This window comes from Phaenicophaeus curvirostris, chromosome 6 (assembly GCF_032191515.1).
Source record: "Phaenicophaeus curvirostris isolate KB17595 chromosome 6, BPBGC_Pcur_1.0, whole genome shotgun sequence".
Taxonomy (NCBI): domain Eukaryota; kingdom Metazoa; phylum Chordata; class Aves; order Cuculiformes; family Cuculidae; genus Phaenicophaeus; species Phaenicophaeus curvirostris.
Genome location: NC_091397.1, coordinates 15,476,105 through 15,494,164, shown reverse-complemented (window position 1 = coordinate 15,494,164; position 18,060 = coordinate 15,476,105). Strand labels below are relative to the sequence as shown.

Sequence of the window (18,060 nt, the reverse complement as noted above, 5' to 3'; positions counted from 1 at the left end):
GCAAATGGGTGAAGAATCCCAAAAGGGAAGATTACAATATTCTGTTTTCTCCATTTCAAAGCCTGAGAACTATGAGATATCCAGTGAAGTTCAATGTGGATCAAAGGGAAGCATTTTTCATATGATGTGAGTGATACTTGCTTCCCTTGAACACTGCTAAGACTGAATATAATTCAGAGAACTGGATGCTGAAATGGATAAGGAAAATATCCAGAATTTAATCATTAATTCTAAAGTGCAGGGAGTGACAACAACCTTTGCTTCAGGGGCTGAAGCCAGCTCTGAACATTGGGATTAGAAGGAGAGTTTCAAAGCAGACATAAATTTTACAGCACCATCTAATGAAGAATTTCTTACACTTTCATTTGAAATATATAGTTCAGGAAATTGGCAAGGAACCTAAGTCTGATATGCTTTGGCCACGCCTGTGTTCCTTGGCTATGCTCTCACAGACAACATGGTGTAGCATAAAAATGAACTTCTTTTCCATGCAAAAGTTAATGAGAATCCCCTGAAATTGAGCAGAATTTGACCAGTAGCCTGCTCTCAGTTAGCTATTTCTTGCTAGGTTCCTGCTGTTCTCTTAAAAGTGATTGTGTTAATATATTTCTTAGACCATCACAGCAACAGGATTGGAGGTCAAAGGCAAGGCATTACAGAGTGCTCTTATTTTATGGGCTCCTTAAACATGCCATCTCTTATTGTCTGTTCCTATGTCTCTTCCAATGCTTTTCCCAGGGACCCATAAAAAGTAAAAATAGACCTGCTAGCCAATTAATAATAGACACTTGTAGAATCAGGATAGGTTCATTAGTTGGATCTGCCTCAGCAAAAGACAGAATAGTTCAACACTTCTATTAAAGGTCTCAGGGGGCTGATACAGTAGCTCATAGTAAGCTACACACAATCCATCCTCTTCTTTGTCCTTGCATTATAGCTTGGCAGCTCTTGTGGAAGGAAGGAAAGCAAGACGAGAGGCATTTGGTGAGCTTCCTCTGCAGTGCTGGGCCTTCCCCTGCAAGGATAATTCTCAGGCCAATAGGTGATTGATCTCCAGGTTCGTGTGTATTGAGAGGATGAATAAAACCAGCTATCATGTAACCAAATAGCAGCAGTTCAGATGAGAATCTGAGAGGGAGGTGTGACAAAATCCCATATGTCTTTTTGCAAAATGTAGGGTACGTGATACTGAATTAAATCAGATTTATCCTCTCAAAGAATAACCAACAGCTGTACTTCTTGACCACATCTTGCTCACAGCTGGAGCCATTACTGCACATGAACAAGAAAGTAATTTGAAAATCTAGTTGACTGAGTTTCTTGCAAGTCCATTAATCTTTTGAAGCCCACAGACTTTGACATATTTTTATAACTCCTCCAATAAAAGGCAAGGAGCATGATGGCATTAAAAATGAGATGAAAATTCTCTATAGGGTGCTCTTGTCAAAGGGTAAATCAATATTAAAATGGGAAATCACAAACATAATTTGGACCATTTCAAAGTAGTACATTGGATCTGATTTGTATTTGGATTTCACCTTTTTATACCACCTACACTGGCAGCACAGAATTACCTTAAATGATAGTAAATGATAATTTAACTTCTTTAATATCCTTTTATTGATGCAAAGTTGTCCCACTGTACATGAGAATCAGACTTATTCTACCTTCAAGCAATTTCTTTGCATATATTTTAACCTCAGGCCTTCTTATTTATGTTTTTCTGAAACAATAATAATATGTGTGAAAAACAAGAGACTTCTTGAACTGTCTGCTTTACAAAGGACCGAGCTTACATGCTGAGAGCACATAATGTAAATGAATAGCTTGCTCTGTATGTAAATAGCTAAGAGTCAAGCATTTCAAATAGTCCTTGCAGTTATAACTGCACAAGATGTATTCAAAAACACTGGATATTAGTGAGTCTTCGGACTGAGGCCTGAAAGGTATTTACTTTGACTGACAGATTTGTTAAAGGCATCTTTTTAAGTCTGAGCAGGAAAGTAGATACTTTCTTAAAAAAATCCAAACCGTTAAACATTTTTAGCAGTCTGAAATAATGATTCTTCTTTATTTTCTTACAATTCAGTCCCCTTGAAATTAGCTGTAAAATTCTCCTTGATGAAAAGCTTGTTTATATGTGGAGGCTTTCCAGCTATTTGCTCTTAACTGTTTCCATAGTGTATGAAAGCTGGCTGGAATAGGATAATCTCAGGCTTTGACACACACAAGCATGTTAGTCTGGGATAACAAGATTTGGGAGGTTTGCAGGTTTGAATGCAGGCAGGAGGACAGCAATACATGGTGTTAGCATCTATTGCAAAAGTACACGTGCCACGGCTGCAACTGAGAGGGCTGGTAAATCTCTGTCCTGAATCACAGTGGCACAAACTGCTGTGGAGCCTGTATCCTGCAACTGATCTGGAGTAGCTCCTTGGCTTGGAGGCCACCATTTACCTCGAGGTGTATTAGCACCTCAAGGCAAACCAACCCTTACAGGGAATTAAGACTGAAGGCTCAGTCCTTCATGTGTTAAATTCATACTTTGTTCAGCTTGAGAATAGCTGAAAAAGCTGAAGTGCATTAATCCTCAGCCAGCTGAGTGCTGGCAGGGCCCTGAGCAGTTCTGTAACTCCAAATCCAGGTTAAACTACATTATTTGTGGCTGCTGTAGCAGACTCGTGCTCCCAGCTGCATGGCCCCTTTCTCTGATGTGCTTCATCGTGCTAGCTAGGTCCACTCGTGCCCCTTTAGCAGAAGGAAATGCTTACACCACCTTCATGCTAGGAGGGGTTTCCCCATGTTGAGGGGAATTTCTGTCTGCCCCTTTTTTGGATTTTTCTGGCTGGTTTTCAGTGAGGGTTTATGAAGCAGCTGGAAACCTTTATGTCTTAAACTGGAGATTCTGGAAAACATATTCCTATTTATTAGCATCTGACTGGTCTCTATCTATGATTTTTGCAATGTGTTGCCATGTGGGAGCCTGGAGTTTCACACATGAACTTTTCCCTTACTTCCCAGAAGGAAACAATTCCTACCAGCACAATGCAGGGAAGTAACACTGGCATACTCTGAAGGGAACCTCAGAAACTCCTTTAGTAGAGAAAAAACTTGGCTCATCATATATCAAGCAAAGTGGTGCAAGAGGGAAGTAAGGAATGAAAAAGAGAATATCTTCATCTCTGGCAGAAACAGTCAATCTATTATGGGAGAGTCCCACCCAAACCCAAGGGAATAAACAACCTGCAAATGCAACTGGCACTGGCAAGGAGGGAGGAGGACTATATTACACAGAGGCAATTCATGAATTTGCAATTGTTTAAATGCAAAAGATGATAGTTAAAAAAAAAACCAAAACAAACCAACAAGCTGCATTTCAGCAATGTAGAAACCTAAAAGATCATTTCAGACATGAAAATGTTTTACTCTAAATCCACTGCACAGCATCCTTTCTTCCTCTGCATCCCCACCCCTTTCCTGTGCAACCACCAGCAGTCCTCCAGCCCTTCAGCAATGCTGGCTGTGGAAGAGCAATGGGGAGAGGTGTCCTGTGAAGGCAGGCCAGCCTGCTGTCGTGTTTCTCATTGCACCAGTACTCCACAATCTCCCGCTGCTCATAAAGCAGGGCAGATCTAGAAATACTATATGCTGACTAAGCCAAGTAAATGACCCTGGAGACAAATTTTGAGGGGAGTAAAAGCATTCACTTCTGCAATATAAGAACACAGAGGTCGAGAGTGGGAACAACATCTGAGATAAGTCAGCTCTATCTCTTAATCTGTTCAACACCATCAGCATCCTTTAGGAAACTTTTGCATTATTAGTCCCCTTTTTTTAAACTTGAAGCAAAAGTGGATTGTGTCATGCAGTTGAGGAAACAACAATAAACCTACCCTGTTAATAAATCACTTGCAAGATTGTGCCTGACTGTACTTTAATGGAGCAAGTGGGAGTAACTGAAAACTGAACTCTTTACTGCTCCACAATTATTAACGCAAAGCATTTTAAACTAGTTCTCTTAGCTTTTGGAGTTTGGGGTTTCTGCCCAAATCTGTCTTCACCCCCACTCCCAGTAAATTGTACAGGATATTAAAAAATGGTATGAAAGCTGTGGAAGCAGAAAACAAAGGATTTTAAAAGCTGCTAGTTATTGTATTGATTAAGTAAAATGGACCCACTGCCAGCGACAACTTGTTTTTCCCTTTTCAAGTTCATGGTAGCAGTTTACATAACCCCATTTTGAGAAAACTTGCTAGCAAACAATGTTGTAAAACTGCCAGCTCCCTGGTGGAGAAAACTGGCAAACTTTACTTGTCTTACTTTCATAAAACCAGGGATATAAATAGTGAGTGGATCTGTGTGGCTCTGTTTTTGTTTTCTTGGAGTTTGCAAACACACTTTGTGTCACTGACATGCCACATTTAAACAGTGCACTGTGTGATTAAGTTAGTTTAATTTTGTCAGAATTTGGCATTTGCTGATGCAGAAGGAAATCTTGTTCTCTGCTGTGTCTACATGTGGATGAAAGGAATAAAATATTTACTGTACAGAGCTAAGAGACCAGATGCTTCTTTACTTCAGAGACTTTAAGGGAATGGGAAGTCAGGAAGTACTGCAATTCATTATTTTGTCTCTGGCATGAAATTTGGGTATGGAATTTATTATGTTTCTAATAAGAAAAAGTATTTTTTTACCTGGTTGTAATGTATTGTCTATTACTGTTGGCTTTTCTGTATTCAGCACTGTAGTACCACCTGGAAAAGAAATTATGCATATCATGATACATGGGATACATCAAAGGACACAGCAGTCATTAGGAATATCCTATATATAAATCTGAAATATTACCATCTTTATTAGACATGTAGGTAACTGAGTATGTGAGCTTAACCATGAAAATATGACATTAAAATTTTTTTTCCTTTATCAAAAAGAAAACAGGAAGTCATCATTAAATAAATCTTCCTATCTTTGGAGCCCTTGCAAACACCAACTAATCAATCTTCACTTTGTCCCTGTGATTTTCCTTATTTTATAAACACTGACTTGCTCCAAATGGGAAGTCTGCGACTGATCTCCGTAGCATCTCCTAACAGTCACCAGTTTGTGCCTTCACCCATGCCGTTTCTCATATCAAGGACATGAGGTTCTACAGCCCCTGCCATGCTGGGTTTCCCTGAGTGTTATTTCATAGCTGTGTAGTGAAATCAGATCACACGAGAGGTATGTGGGAATTGCTCGACTTCAGGCTGTAGTCTAAGGCAGGTTTTTCTTCTGTTTCAAAGAGGAGGAGGAATTAAGGACTTCCCCTTTGTCATCTTCTTCAAGCAGATGAACAAGAGGTGAATGGGGTCATGGACCTCTTCTAAGCTCACTAATTGGTATTTTTAAAATACTTGACTTTTTAAAGCAAGCCTCATATTGATAAAGGAAACAAAAAGTAAATTAGCACAATTATAAATGCGCAGTGGGGTGCTGATTACCAGTCAATGACTTTTCTTTTCTCCAGCAAGCAAGTGCTTAAAGCATTATGGAAAGCATGACTACGATGACTTCCAATGAGAATGAATGCCCAAGCTATATAAGCTTTATGTTTGTGAGAATGATCTGATGGGAAATGTTATAAGCCACACAAATAGAGTAGCTCTGTATGGGGTCCAAATAGAACAGGAAGGAATCTGGCCTACAGCACAATTACAGTTAATTGCAAGGGAGACTTCATTGTGATACTCACATATGTGCAAGTGCTATCATGGAAGTGAGTCTAACTGTGGTACCCATGAGGATGCGGGTGCCACATTCATATAAGGAGCGGATAAAAGAGGGTAAGGCACTGATGACATCCCCTCTGCTCTGCTCTTCTGTCCTTAATGGACCACAAGATCAACATACTTTCCTTCTATCCAATTTGATGGAAGAAAATAATGTTTCAAAAGAAATTATTGATAAAATCACTTCTGTGCATTTTAGTACTATATGTAACTTCATATGCACAATGCAGTGTTTCTACAGAGTCCAGAACAACTACACACGTACTGCTCAGGGTTTCTAGGTTGTATAGTAATAAATCATAGTCTCTGTACTTTTGTAGAAGGGCAATGTAGTAATTTTATATTCTAGCACTGAAAGAAGTTCAGTTCCCCAAAAGAGCTGATGCTTCGGAAGGCTGTTCCTTTATCCTAGAGATTATAAACTGCTCCCTAAGCACAATCTGCAAAAATTTCCAGAGGGAGTCTCTTCTATTTAATAAACTTTTCCTTATAGGAAATGTGGGATGCAGTCCTGAGTTCCCTGAAGTGCATAATCTATGAGTGAAAAGGTAAAGTTTTTGCATAGATCTGTCTCCTTCCCTGTGCACAGCCTCCATCTATGTGAAATATGTTGCTTCCTATTGGGCGTTGCAAGCTGGCCCTTAGTGTAGGGCTTTGCAGGAAGCCTCAGCATTTCCTGACCTGACTCCTTCCTTTCAGAATAATAAATAAATTACAATGTTGAATAATACTGAAAGCTTTCTGAGCTACCTTAACACAATACAGACTATTTTATGAGCCTCCTTGGATGGCTGTTTTCAAAAAGAACAAGATTCATCTGGGACGCTGATTTGAAAAGCAGTGACAGTGACCGTGCAGTGTCTTCTCCACTCAAGAGCTGTTTTTCAATTTATGATTTCCAGCATGCATTTACAGGAGACAGCGGCAAAGCTCAGAAAGGGTTTGATGCTGAAACTGCACTTTCATTTGTGTCTGCTGTCGGATGTTCTACTTGACTGCTTTCAAAAAGCCAATCTCTTACCTAAGGTTTCCCAATGTCATCTTGGACAGCTATTGCCAGATTTTAATGCTATTTTATATCATGGGTATAAGAAGCAATAAACATTTATTAGATAAGCACACCAGAGAGACTGATGAAATAACTTGTGTCGCTGTGTCCAAAAATAAGCTCAATTACTGTAAATGTATAGATCTGCTACAGGAAGATCTCATCAAACAGGCCCAGAGCTTTGTGGAGCAGGTGACCTCCAAGAAGTGATCAAAACCGTAGTGGTGCAGTATCAGCTTTCTCAGAAGGACAGTGGTTCTGTGCAAAAGTGGAAGAATATGACAACTAGCAAGCTTCCTCTGTAAGATGCAGATTATGTTATGTCTCCCCCTCCTATTTTTCTGCCAGTGACAACAACTTGGAGAACATTAGCCCCTCTGTGGGTGTAATGTTGGTGGGGAGCTCACAGAAATATTCCTGGCAATATATAGGTGAGTATGCTGCGACAAAACAAATCTGCTTTGTTTCTGTCTGGGAAAGGTTTGGAGCTGAGATTTGAGTCCTATATTAAATTTTGGGTGTGGAAGCATATGCATATCTTAAACCTAAACAATATTTCATTTTGGGTTCTTCAGTCTCAGACAATAAACCTCAAAAGGTTTGTCCAGTTTTTCTTAATAAGAGAAAATTTGACTCCAGGCTTCCTTACCAGGGATGGGGCATGCTTGTCTCCCAGGGTGACACAAATTTTCACCAAAAATCTAGCAGGGCTCATAAATAGAGCTTTAAACTAGATGTGAAGGGGGAGGGGGATGAAGCCAGGCTAGTCAGGAGTGAGCCTGGAAGTGGAATTCCAGTGCCTGAGAGATGGTGTGCTGGCGAGGATCTCCAGTATATCAACGCAGAACAAGTGGGGGCGAGTACATCTGGTGACGGAAAGGATGCAACTGGCACTGATGGGTTAGATAATCCAAGGACCAATCAATTGGGAATCAAGACTATTCCCTTTACGAGAGCTGAGGGTTCACCAGCCCAGCTGAAGTGCATTTACACCAATGCACACAGCATGGGCAATAAGCAGGAGGAATTGGAAGTTATTGTAGGACAAGGAGACTACGATGTAGTTGCCATCACAGAAATGTGGTGGGACGACTCGTATAACTGGAGAGCAGCTATAGTGGGACATAAACTCTTCAGGTGGGACAGGACGGGTAGGAGAGGTGATGGGGTAGCCTTCTATGATAGAGAGTGCTTTGATACCCTTGAGATTGATTATGGTGATGACAGGATCAAGTGCCCATGGGCCATCTTCCAGCGGTCCTGTATGACTGGGGAAGTTCCATTGGACTGGAGGCTGGCTGATGTTGTGCCCATCTACAAGAAGGGTCGCAGGGAGGACCCAGGAAACTACAGGCCTGTCAGTCTGACCTCAGTGCTAGGGAAAGTCATGGAACAGGTGATCTTGAGTGCTATCATGAAGCACATGCAAGAGAATCAGGCGACTGGGCCCAGTCAACACGGGTTCATGGAAGACAGGTCTTGCCAAACTAACCTGATCGCCTTCTATGACAAAGTGACCCGCTTACTGAATGACGGAAAGGCTATGGATGTAGTCTTCTTGGACTTCAGTAAAGCCTTTGACACAGCTTCTCATAGTATTCTGCCTAGGAAACTGTCAGCCTCTGACTGGACAGGTGAACACTCTCCTGGGTGGAAAACTGGAGGTCAGTTACAAGTGGTGTTCCCCAGGGCTCAGTGCTGGGTCCAGCCCTGTTCAATGTCTTTATCAATGACCTGGATGAAGGCATTGAGTGCACCCTAAGCAAGTTTGCAGATGACACTAAGCTGGGTGGAAGTGTCGATCTGCTGGAGGGTAGGGAGGCTCTGCGAAGGGATCTGAACAGGCTGGACCACTGGGCTGAGACCAATGGCATGAGGTTTATCAAGGCCAAATGCCAGGTCCTGCACTTGGGGCACAACAATCCTATGCAGTGCTATAGACTAGAAGTCTGTCTAGAAAGCTGCCTGGAGAAGGACCTGGAGGTGTTGATCAACAGCCGACTGAACATGAGCCAGCAGTGTGCCCAGGTGGCCAAGGCGGCCAGTGGCATCTTGGCTTGTATCAGAAACAGCATGGCCAGCAGGTCCAAGGAGGTTATTCTGCTCCTGTACTTGGCACTGGTGAGACTGCACCTTGAATACTGTGTTCAGTTCTGGGCCCCTTGCTACAAGAAGGATGTTGAGGCTCTGAAGTGTGTCCAGAGAAGAGCAATGAAGCTAGTGAAGGGGCTGGAGAACAAGTCTTAGGAGGAGTGGCTGAGGGAACTGGGGTTGTTTAACCTGGAGATGAGGAGCCTGAGGGGAGACCTTATTGCTCTCTACAACTACCTGAAAGGAGGTTGTAGAGAGGAGGGTGCTGGCCTCTTCTCCCAAGTGATGGGGGACAGGACAAGGGGGAATGGCCTCAAGCTCCACCAGGGGAGGTTCAGGCTGTATTTCAGAAAAATTTTTTTCATGGAAAGGGTCATTAGGCACTGGCAAAGGCTGCCTAGGGAGGTGCTTGGGTCACCATCCCTGGAGGTATTTAAAAGATGAGTGGATGAGGTGCTGAGGGGCATGGTTTAGTGGTTGATAAGAACAGTTGGACTCAATGATCCTGTGGGCCTTTTCCAACCTAGAGATTCTGTGATTCTGTGACTAGGATATTTGATTAGACACAATTCCTGCTTAAAAAATTGCCCTCTTTTCCAGCTAGTCACTATTATTTGCTTCAAAAATCACATAGCTGAGAAAACAATCAAAAATATTGTCACGTATGAAAGAGAGATGCCTATGTTTTGACAGCACTGACAATACAAACTGCATACCAATGTCCATTTATGTTGAGAGATTAAATCAGTACAAACGTTTAGCTGGTAACCGGTGATGGATATGAGCTACAATGAAGCTGCAATGGAATGAGGATGGTTTCTGCACCTGTCAGTTGGTAGTCATCACCTGTGCCACTGTGACAGTTCGCTTGGTCGTCATCACACTCATCCACGGGCTTGCCTTCAGAAACGGTAGGGACAGCTGTAGGAGCTGAAACAAAATCCAGTTGTTCAGTTAAAATGTGCTGGAGAATCAGCAGGCAATTTGCAGTAATGTGAGCACCACATGTTGACTTCATGTTTTGTATCTGAGGAAAGGAGCAGCTTTACTTTGCAGGGTAGTTTGTGTTTCTTCGTGAGGGGACATAGCTGTTCTGCCTCCTTGTGCCAAGGCACTCTGCTGTATCTGAGCCCAAGGGCTGAGCAGAGATGGACAGCAAAGACCCCGACTGTCTATTCACTGACTGACAAGGGTGTTTGTTGTTCCTGCAAAAGAGGAGCAAAAGCCTGGAAAGGTGGAATGGGAGCTTTGGGACTGGCAGAAACCCCATTATTTTACTGCAGGCTGAAGTGCCTGTGAGGCGGGGCAGTACAGAGGAGCAGGAGACAGGGTGGGGTGGGTGGAGGGGTGGTGTTCATGCCTAAAGTGATAATTTTCCAGCAGTCACCACATTGCTGAATTAACCTCTCTGCAGAGCACGTTTAGGAGAGGAAATATCTGAGTGGAGTCCTGGTAACAGTGGCAAGAAGGCAGTGTGATGTAGAATCACTTTTTGCTCAATGCAGAGATCTAGAAGGAGTTTCTTTTGTTTTTGTTGAAGTTATAAATAAGACATCAGTGATGTCAGTCATCCCTCCTGGCCACCTGCTTGCTTCTCATTGGTGATGACTTTCCGGTAGCTGCTGTATAACCAGTAAAAGCCTGACCTTTGCTATTATAGTTAAAAGCTTGAGATTTGTGCAAGATGCCAGAAAATATACCTATACTGTAGTCTCTGGAAAACACACCACATCTGGAAAATCAGAAAGCAGATATCTGATGTTTTGTTTAGGTTTATGTTTTGTGCTACAAGTATAGTTCCCTGGCTTAAAAAAAACAGACTGGGAATGTGATCCAGGCTTTTGTCTGTTCTCACCTACTGTTATTTTCATTAACAATGTTTTGCTCTCATTATAAGTTAGGCAATAATGCATCCGTTTCTTGAATTCGTCTTTGCCCTTTGCCTCCAGAGCTTGCTGGCCACATAAGAACTTAGGCACTAACTTCTTGGCTTGAAAATGTCAGGAGGGATAGTAGTTTCTGAGTTAGCTATATCCTGGGATGAAACATGTCTCTTTAAGACCCTGATCTATGCTTTACAGGTAACATCTAGCCTAGTTAAAGAAACAGTTCTGTACCTATTATGAATTATGCAGAGCGTCTGTTCCCACACCTCTTTAAGAACCCCTCTGGGAGCTTCGTCTAGCTTTCTACATCAAGTTAAGTTTCTTATCTTGATCTTCATGCCCCTGTATAGCCTCAAGCTTGCCTACATCTCTGCCATCATTTTGTATAAGGCCTCCTGGGATGCTTTGAGCACACAAAGCTTCCCCTTGCTCATTACTACTGGAGAGCTGATTTCTGCTCCTGTCTGTGCCTACCTCCACGCTCTTTTCTCAACTCAATTCCTTTCCTTCTCAGTAAATTTCAAGCAACTTACCTTTATTCAACTAACTCCTTAAGACAGAGTTATACAACAAAGTTTTCCTATAATGCTTCTCCCACAGGTAAATGGGAATTGACCTGTCTATGACCTACAGGTGGTCAACCTGCAAAAGCACACCAGAGCAGAAAGACAAATGTAAGTAGATGTGTTCTAGCAGAAAATTGTACTTGCTGCTGCAGTTTGCCTAGAAGCAAAGGCATATTCCTGGTTAGTCTCCTCTTCAGCTCCTCCATCTCACTGAGCAATGTGTTCTTGAAAGGTGGTCCACAGACCCACTTCTTGATGTCTAAGTGGCTACAGTGTCCCTGTGGCCAAAGGATGTTGCACACAGGTTGTGAGTTTACATGAGACAGGTGCTGAGTTTTCCTTTTTCTGAGCAAGTAGCACAATAGTCTGCAGGAACTAAGTATTCCCACAGGAAATGAAGGCTTCCTGCAGGAACTATGAAGTATTTCTAACCTTACCACTTTCCGGGCCAAGTAAAAAGCACAGTTTTTCAATCTGGCCTTCACTAAAAAACAACACAGAACTCATCAGCTCTCACAGCAAATGCCTCCTACTCTTCTGCCTTAGGGGAGAAATGGTGAGAAGGAAATGAAGACAAGGTAGTCGGTTCCACTCATCTTGGGAGCTTGTTCAGCTACTTCTGTTTGAGGTACCACATGAAACCCTGAATAACATGGGTCTCAATTCTGTATATTTTTAAGCTGTGTGGTTTATAAGTCACACCACTATACCACCATTAGTCAGAAAAAAACCTGTGTAAGTCACATAGAGTTATCTGTAATTACCTATGAAGTTAAATAATTATTGTTTATATAAAAAGAATCAAAGCTTGACTTCATGTCACAGACCGAGGATAGATGTCCAAATTTTGCCTTTCCTGATCTTTCATCTCCTGCATACTCTTGCAAAATTAAGGCTTGGTGAGGAACAAAGAGGCTTCCTCTGCTCCACAAAAGGAACAGCACAGACACTGTCCAGCCAAATAATCATTGACCACCATAGTGTCTGGAATGACTTTCACATCCTTTGAATGCCAAGGGGTGTAATTACTATATTTAAAGTAAAACTCCCTCTGAATTCTCAGAAAACTTCTCTATCAGGTTTGTATCATGGTAACATAAAATAGAAGTTCCTGTCTGTATTTTTTCCTAATAGCTCCATGCTTCTTGAAAGTATAATCATAAGGCTGCTTAAGGGAACAGAAAACCACGTGGAGAATGTCACTGTGATTCAACAAATGAATGGGAGAAAGAATAATATTTGTGCCTTGGGCATATTCAAATGTCTGCAGAGAAGGAACTGATTAGGCCAAGAAACAGCACTAGTGGCAGTCATGGAAGCATGAGTCTGATGTGCTACCTGTACAGGCACAGCAGTGTTCAGCAGTAGTCCAAGTGGAGAATGTATTTATGAAAATAACAAAGTGCATTCATCTCTAGCAGAGCAATTACCTTCAAGTTCACAGCCCAGCAGCTCCATTCGTAGCCCCAGTCCTCCATGTGTGGCTCTCTCAGGGTAGACACGGATGAATCTTGTTGATACAGGTTCAAAAGTCCGCAGTTCGGGAGTGTCATAGTTGGTGTTGCCTTCAAAAGTCTGCAAAGCATGAAAAATGCTACTTGTTAGAAAAAAAAAGCTATTTTCAATACCCATTTTTTTCTCTTCATTCTCTAGTCTTTGAAATAAGTGAGCAGTAGGCCAGATTGTAACCATTTAATAACTGTCAGGCATTCCTGTCCTAAATGAGAATGGAATAATACATAGTTAAAGCTTCTCAGAAAACTAATGCATTTCATTTTTCATAAACTCAGTAGCAACCAATCCATCAGGGTCATAACAAGAGCTGAGTGTTTAATGAGATGTTTTTAGATGATGCTGTGATCTGGGGTCTAACTGGGTGACATTTTCAACACTTCTCAGGGAAAAAAATGGCTGAGGTGAAGATCCTGTCACCTTTTAAGTGGCTACAATAATAATCCAACTATTCAAGAGAAAGTTTCAATCTGATTTCCCCCAGTGACAGTGTTTCACAAGTTGTAGTTATTTCAAAAGGCATAAATTAAACTCCAGGAACAGTAGTTGCAAGAGTTCTTCCACTGAGCCTCCTATTGAACAAGAATGAAAAGAAAGGAAGAAAGAAGAAAGCTGTTTCCAGACAAAACTGCAATATAATCTAACAGGTAAGGCAGGTCAGCAAATGTACCCTCCAGACAAAAATCTCTTCTCTGAGCTACGCTCTGGGTTCTTCATCCACAATGCAGCTCTCAATGGCATTTGTCTGATATCTTTAAGCTTCCCTTGTCAATGATCTTTTGCATATAGAATGAGTTATAATTTGCACTTGTAGCAACACCTCCGGTGCCTCCATGGAGATGATGAGTCCTTACAATTAACTGCACAAAGAAGCAGTCCTTACCATGAAGCGTTTATAACCCAAGATAGGCAAAACGAGTTATCTTTACCCTATTTTATGGTAAAAAATGACTTTGGAATATCACGTGGAGAATAATGTGCAGAACATGAAAATGTATGTTACAATGATGTAAAAGTAAAGTATTTTCAACTATGCTTTTCTATGAATTAGTTACATGGTAAAACAATTGTCTTCTTTGAACTGGAGTAAAAATTTAGGAATAGAATTACTACTTATAACATACTTCCAGCTCATAGCTGCAAAACCTGGATCCTTCTTCAGAAAGGAACCACCATATGTCCTTTATTTTGGATCAGAACAAAACTCAACTTGCAGTGAAATCCTATTGATCTAGGAGCAGCTAAAACAGAGGCTATGGGAAAAGCTCGCTCTATTTCCCAAAGCACAAACCCAGCACAGGTAAAGCTGATTGTCGGTTGTATTTTCAGCACAATCCTAAAAGATTTGCTTGTTTTTACTGTACACCTCTATATCATGAACCAATGGTCCACAACTTCTGGCTGTTGGTAGGAGACAATGACTAACTAAATTAAACCCAAAATTTCAATAGTAATACTTTTGCTCCTGTTTCCTAGGGCAGATTGAACCTCCAAGGGGGCTTCAGGAGGCACTGGCCAACCTGGTGTTCTGCCAGTGCTTAGAAGACTCTCGTCAAGAATTCACATGTAGATAGCCTGTCAGATCTAATTAACATGCAATTTCATATTATTATATTTGAATAGCAATGTAGTGAAAATGATCAGAAAAGCTACTCATCATATAAGAAAGAATGAATGCCATTTTATGTGTGAAAAGGAGACAGATACATGTACCTGAGGAATCCTTGCTTCCTTTTTAATAGCAGTCTTAATAGCAACATATAATAATGGAAACTGTTCTATAAAAGACATCAGTACTGAAGTACTGACACATAGACATTAGAATCAACAGGCATCTAGAATTATATCGAATCATAATTATATTGAATCATTGTCCTTTGTTGTGCAGAGCTGCCTGTGATTCAATTTTGACTGCTCATTTAAGACACATAGTGATATTCTTTGTGGGGGAGGAGAGAGGAGTATACAGTAAAACTTCACTTTAAGAGAGTCTTTTATACAGGCTATGTCACAAATTGCTTTACTTCATTACAAAGATAAGCTATAATAATAAATAAAAGCTAAACAAAAGAGAAGCTAAATTGGTGAGAGGGGAAAAAAAATCTTCCTAATATCTTTTAAAATCAAAATAAACATGGCAGACAAATTTAAGGTTGTTCCAAGCAGCAGGATAGTCAGAAGTTTCTTGTACCAGAAATGGTGGGAGGAGGTGGAAAAAAAAGCCCTAAATACCACTTGTAAGTAAGCGGAAGGAGGAAAGAAGCTTGAATGAGAAAGATGACATTATGAAGTAAGCTCTAGTAAAAATATGGAGAAGAAATAAAAACTGCATCTTGAAGTGAAAATGGAATTCTGTGTGGTTGTTCAAGGATTTGAGTGATGTTCACTCCTTTGAGTGCTTGTGCTGGGCTAAAGGGGGAACATTTCTGCAGGTTCAAAAAAAAGCAGAAATTAGGTCAGTCACAGAAGAAAGACTTATGGTAGTCTTAGTGAAAGGAGCTGCAGGCATGGATGACAAGAGCATGTTGAGAAACAAGGTGATGTTTCATCCTTTGGGCATATTCTGTTGTTATGTTCAGCTCGTCATTGCTCTTTCTTTTCCTAAAATGCAGTTGTTTGTTTATTGAAAGTCAAGACTTTAACCAAGTGAAACGATGTGTTTCATTTCATATAACAGGGCTGTTTCTAATCCACATTCCTGCTGTGACTCATTATAGCATTCTGTCCCATGCAGCTCCACTTACATTTAAAAATACTACACTCCAGTATTAACATTTTAAATCTGTCAGACCCCAAATCACAGGATTTATCTGATTTTCTTTAAAGAAAGCTTGTGTTTTGGGAGAAAGTTTATTAAATATCCTGAATTTTGGAGAAGGAATATAATTATGCCACAAGAGATTTGAATTCCAGCCCTTCCCATTCTATTAATTTTGAAAGTTAATTTCTGGTAGTGATGAAAGCTGAAGATGGGCTCAGTGCATTAGGTAGCACGCTAGTTTCCTTGTCAAACTGCTAACTTCTGACAATGATGGCAAGTGCTTCTATTAGAAAACAGAAAGCCATGCAGCAGACGGCGCACTGCTTTGAAAGCATATGGCATTATTTTTTTCCCTCGTTGAACCACAGTGTAGAAGTACATGTCAAAACAACATCTATTTTAGAAAGAAAATGGTTAGATCCCATTGTTGATTTACACTCTCTTCACACTTTATGATGAAGTCAAAACTCATGGTAACAAGAGAAAAGAGCTGACTGCAAAGGCTGAATTCATTTAGTTTTAATCCCCCAAACAAATGATGAGAAGTGATGAGAAGTGAGAAAATGCAGACATATTCAGTGAGATTAAAACAGGAGAAAATGAAGTCCAATATTTACCAAATGTGCCTGGAAAAGCTACATCCATGAGCCTACTCAGCTTTTCCTTTAAGGAAACACAGGTTTGTCCAGTGGATGAGTCTATTTAGCAAAACAGCTTTTACATCTGTGGATGTGCAGACACAGAACTCTCAGGATTCCCAACTGCTAAGCGCCATGCTGATTTGCCTTTTGAGGGCATATTTTGGTGTATGATTCCCTGATCATCCCAGTACTGCAGCACCAGTTTGTGCACACGAATGAGCGCCCACTGGTTTCCTCAAGGAACAGGATAAGAGGATTAAGGAAAGGCTGTGCTTTTTGAGGAAGAACGCACTTTATGAGCAATGATAGCAAAACGGGGTGAAAGACCAGTGGAATTTGGGATAAATAAGCTAAACACTCAGTGCAATTTAAGTCCTCAAAAGCATACGCTCAAAGACAACCCAAAATAGATACATTCGCAGAAACTTTTCTGGGCTACTCAAGCTTCTTTTCCCTGGCATCTAACCCAGCAATTCCTTTATCCCTCCTCTGTAACGGTCTTGCAGTTTCTGCTTGAATCTATGAATCAGCAGTCCTTTATTCCCAAACAACCTCCAAGACACTTCACTTGTGACAGTCTGATAGTACTTTTTACTTGGGATAGGATTACATGTCAAAAACTCCATCACTTTCTTTCAGAGGGACTTGGATCAGACCACTACAGAGAGCCTGTGAAGTTCTCAGAGCAGTCCACGGGCAGCTCAGATATCCAGCAGGTACCCCATTGAGTTAAATAATGTCATTCTCATTCTACAGCTCAGACAAAAAAGAAGCAAAGGAAAAATAATTCAGTGTCTAAAATAAGTTCATTCAGTGCCAGCGGAAAATCCACAGAGGGACCTCTGCTTTTCTGGGAGTGTTGCATACTACCATTGCATGGGAATTTTCAGCAATGTAGAGGCCACAGGGGCATACCACCCTTGTCAGAAATCAAGTCTGAACTAGCTGCTGCATAAACAAAACCGTTTTCACAGAGGCGAATATCCTAAGGGCAGCTCCTGCCCTCAGGCACAGGACAGTTCCCACAGCATCCCTTCAGGGTTGCTGCCCTAAGAGTTCTCCTGTTTGGCTTCAATCCAGCTCTGTGCTATTTCTAAGATCAGAGATAGATGCGTAAAAAATTAATGCAACCTCTTTTTTCTTTAATGTAATCTTTCTTTTTTTAGTGCAGCTTCTTGCTTCTTACCTTTATCTTTTTCTTGCTAGAATCCATGATCATTTTCCAATCGGATCCATTGTTGCTGTAGCCAATTTTAAATTTTTTCATGAATACTTTGTTTTCTCGGTGCTTGCCTCCTTGGACGATTATGCCCCTCACATTTTTTTCTTCACCAAGGTCAATTTGTAGCCATTCATTTGTATATGGATGAGTAGTTGGTGGCAGCGCCCAACCTGAACGGCTTGTTATGAGGCGAGCATTTTCTGGGATCCAGTTTCGATCAACTTGAGTAGATGCCGTAATCTGAGAGTCAGGAATGAGCCCAGACACCATACCCAGCATCCCAGAGCAAGGATAGTCTACAGAGAAAAAACCAAATAAATCGTTAACCTGAACAAGCCCCAAAACAGAAATAGGACATATCAGTCAGTTCAACTATCATAAGCAAGTACTTATTTCTTTTTTATATCCAAAATAATCCTTTTGGATTTGTATATAATTTTCATTTGTTCAGACTTGCACATCCTAGTACTGGCAGGAAGTACCAAAATACCACAAGTATTTCTGTCTTGATGGGAACCAAAAGGATAAGAAACTCCTATTCTATTCTTGCTTTCTATTCTTG

The 18,060-nt window shown here is 41.0% G+C and overlaps 1 protein-coding gene across 4 annotated transcripts in view; it reads right to left on the bottom strand.

Annotated features, from left to right (window-relative positions):
• NRP1 (neuropilin 1) overlaps window positions 1-18,060 on the bottom strand; it is a 117,147-nt gene that overhangs the window by 13,596 nt on the left and 85,491 nt on the right. For 2 of the 4 annotated variants that reach the window (XM_069859368.1, XM_069859369.1), the window contains exons 9-12: window positions 17,463-17,794; window positions 12,793-12,937; window positions 9,736-9,840; window positions 4,695-4,754 (exon numbers count right to left, since the gene is read on the bottom strand). In XM_069859368.1, the coding sequence (XP_069715469.1) occupies window positions 4,695-4,754; window positions 9,736-9,840; window positions 12,793-12,937; window positions 17,463-17,794 (642 nt within the window). The remainder of the gene's footprint in view (window positions 1-4,694; window positions 4,755-9,735; window positions 9,841-12,792; window positions 12,938-17,462; window positions 17,795-18,060) is intronic. The other 2 variants (XM_069859370.1, XM_069859371.1) reach the window with 1 other exon arrangement.